The 2,235-nt window shown below is 35.9% G+C and overlaps 1 protein-coding gene across 1 annotated transcript; it reads left to right on the top strand.

Moving 5' to 3' along the window:
• The first annotated feature begins 288 nt into the window (after positions 1–288).
• Positions 289–1,943, top strand: LOC124169457 (coiled-coil domain-containing protein 124). The gene is made up of 4 exons (XM_046548071.1): positions 289–627; positions 764–898; positions 1,008–1,156; positions 1,460–1,943. Exons 1-4 carry the CDS (start codon positions 469–471, stop codon positions 1,656–1,658), a joined length of 642 nt encoding a protein of 213 aa, XP_046404027.1. The 5' UTR covers positions 289–468; the 3' UTR covers positions 1,659–1,943.
• Positions 1,944–2,235: the final 292 nt, after the last annotated feature.

Raw genomic sequence — 2,235 nt, 5'->3', positions numbered from 1 at the left:
TAAAGCAAAGAAATTTGTCCATAGCTGATCTCACGGCCTCTAATCCAGTTTCGGCATAACGAAAGGAGATGTATTTAACTGTTTTTATGACATAATTACCTTCACCTATAGCAGCTGGAATATTTTTTTCCATATCAAACGGCAAACCAAAGATAAAAAGACGAAAAATTAGAAAACTTTATGGCAGAATTATAAACACCTCTAATTTCCCCGTTTTAAATTTGGTCAAAAGATGGTAGTGACGTCTAGGTAAGAATTCAAAACCTTATATGTACTCAGAAAAGACTAACGCATACCGCAAAACGACCTCCAGCTGGTTTGTTGTTGTCGTCATTATTATTGTGTTGAATTCGCATTGTACGACTGTATTGAGGTTATTTTGCTGATGGTGATCTCATTTGAGTCCCAAAAAAAGTCATATAGTATAAATTTTGATTTTCAACCGGTAATTTTTTACAAAATTCGTAAATGCCCAAGAAATTTGTTGGTGAAAACAGCAAGTCTGCAGCTGCCAGAGCTCGCAAAAATGCAGCGAAAGAACAGGAGCAAGCAGAGAAACAGAAGAAACTAGATGATGAATTCTGGAAAGACGATGATAAACACATCGCTCGAAAACAGCAAAGAAAGGTTGGCAATGGCAACTAAATGATCATTTCTTTCACCGTTTCAGTCGACAGAAATATCCAAGTGATCTCGTCAGTGGTGTTTCTTACTAAATATTTGCATTTCTTGATTCGTTTTGTCTAATATTACTCATTTTTAGGAAGAAAAAGAGAAGAAGAAACAGGAAATTTTGGAGAAAAAAGCCGAAGCTAAACAGCTGCTGACCGAAGAGCTTAGTCAAATTCAAGTGGGCGGAAAACAACCACTTTCGAAAATAACAAGGGCAGAAATTCAGGTATTTTTGGGATGACACATGCTCCACGTTTTCCTTAGCATTTGATTGGATTATTTATTGTGTAAAATGATCATTTTATTTGAAAATTTAATGATCACATCTGTTGTAGTCGGAGAAAGAAAAAAGGGAGAAGGCTGCTGCGGCTGCAAAGAAAGAACCACTTACTCACTTGGAGAAACCCTTGGAGGAAAATATAAATCTTGTAAAAGTTGAAGGAGAAGAAGCAAGAACAGTGGATGAAGCGTTGTCAATTCTTAGGTTTGTTCTTTTTTGTCATCAGAAATTTTCTCTTAGCAGAGTTTCTACCTTAAGTACCTGCTACCTCGCCGTGTTTGTTACAACTTGGCGTTAATACATTTACGTATACTCATTTCTCAAATGTTAAATTTCTAATTGGTGTTCGTTTGGACTATTCGGGCACCTAAGCGATATATGCGCAATCTCTTGTCGCACATTTTACTATAGCTCACAGTCTTGAGAGAAAGATTTTTTTAAATGTGTGCGAAGTGAACTCTGTATTATGATTTCATGGCTTTATTTTGGCTTCATATATCCTTCCAGCGTCAAAGATCCCGAGATAGATCGCCATCCAGAGAGACGAATGAAGGCTGCTTATGCAGCCTTTGAAGAAGCGAACTTGCCACGGCTGAAGGCAGAGTACTCCAATATGAGGCTTTCTCAAATAAAACAAATGCTTAGGAAAGAATGGATGAAGTCACCAGATAATCCAATGAACCAACTTCATCTAAGGCCTTCATGATTTTTTACCTCTACAAGTATGTCACAGAAACTTAAAAAGTCAATTTTCTATCAATTTTTTCATCGGAAATATTTTTCCTCAAAATTGGCAAGAAAATATTTGTTTCCCGAGTTATGGTTGCTTACCTTTTCAGTTATATTTTGAGCACTTATCCAACAATCTTTTTTTGTTGAGGTGCCTGTCTTATCAGCAGAAATACAGGTATTAAAGAAGAGACAGTAGTAGCTGTTGTAATTTATGTAATTTTTGTTAATTAAGGGACAAATATAATTTATCTTTCACTTATTCTTCCATCTGGTATTTTTGTGTTGTGTCAAATTATATCCGTATATTGTGTATCACACCCCAAATATCTGTACTAATTATAGTGAGATAATTTTAAAATATATATTCATCTAGAAATGTTTATTTCCCGGCTCCATTCAGAATGCTAAATTATGCTACAACAAGCCTGGGAATTGTGACTGTGTGAAGTAATGACCCCTCATTCAAAATAGCAGAGGTAACGGAAATTCAGGGCAGGCAGTGGGGATACACTCAGAGCGTAAAATTTTAGGTTTTCCCAGTGTATAAATTG

The sequence above is a fragment of the Ischnura elegans genome, chromosome 12 (assembly GCF_921293095.1).
Source record: "Ischnura elegans chromosome 12, ioIscEleg1.1, whole genome shotgun sequence".
NCBI classification, from domain to species: Eukaryota; Metazoa; Arthropoda; class Insecta; order Odonata; family Coenagrionidae; genus Ischnura; species Ischnura elegans.
Note: the sequence above shows the minus strand (reverse complement) of the source record. Positions and strands in the feature narration are given on the sequence as shown.

Excerpts from the sequence above, each read along its gene's own strand:
- LOC124169457 (XM_046548071.1), top strand. The coding sequence starts at position 469 with ATGCCCAAGAAATTTGTTGGTGAAAACAGCAAGTCTGCAGCTGCCAGA. Across the intron at positions 628-763 it reads CTCGAAAACAGCAAAGAAAG|GAAGAAAAAGAGAAGAAGAA; the intron begins GTTGGCAATGGC and ends ACTCATTTTTAG. Across the intron at positions 899-1,007 it reads TAACAAGGGCAGAAATTCAG|TCGGAGAAAGAAAAAAGGGA; the intron begins GTATTTTTGGGA and ends CATCTGTTGTAG.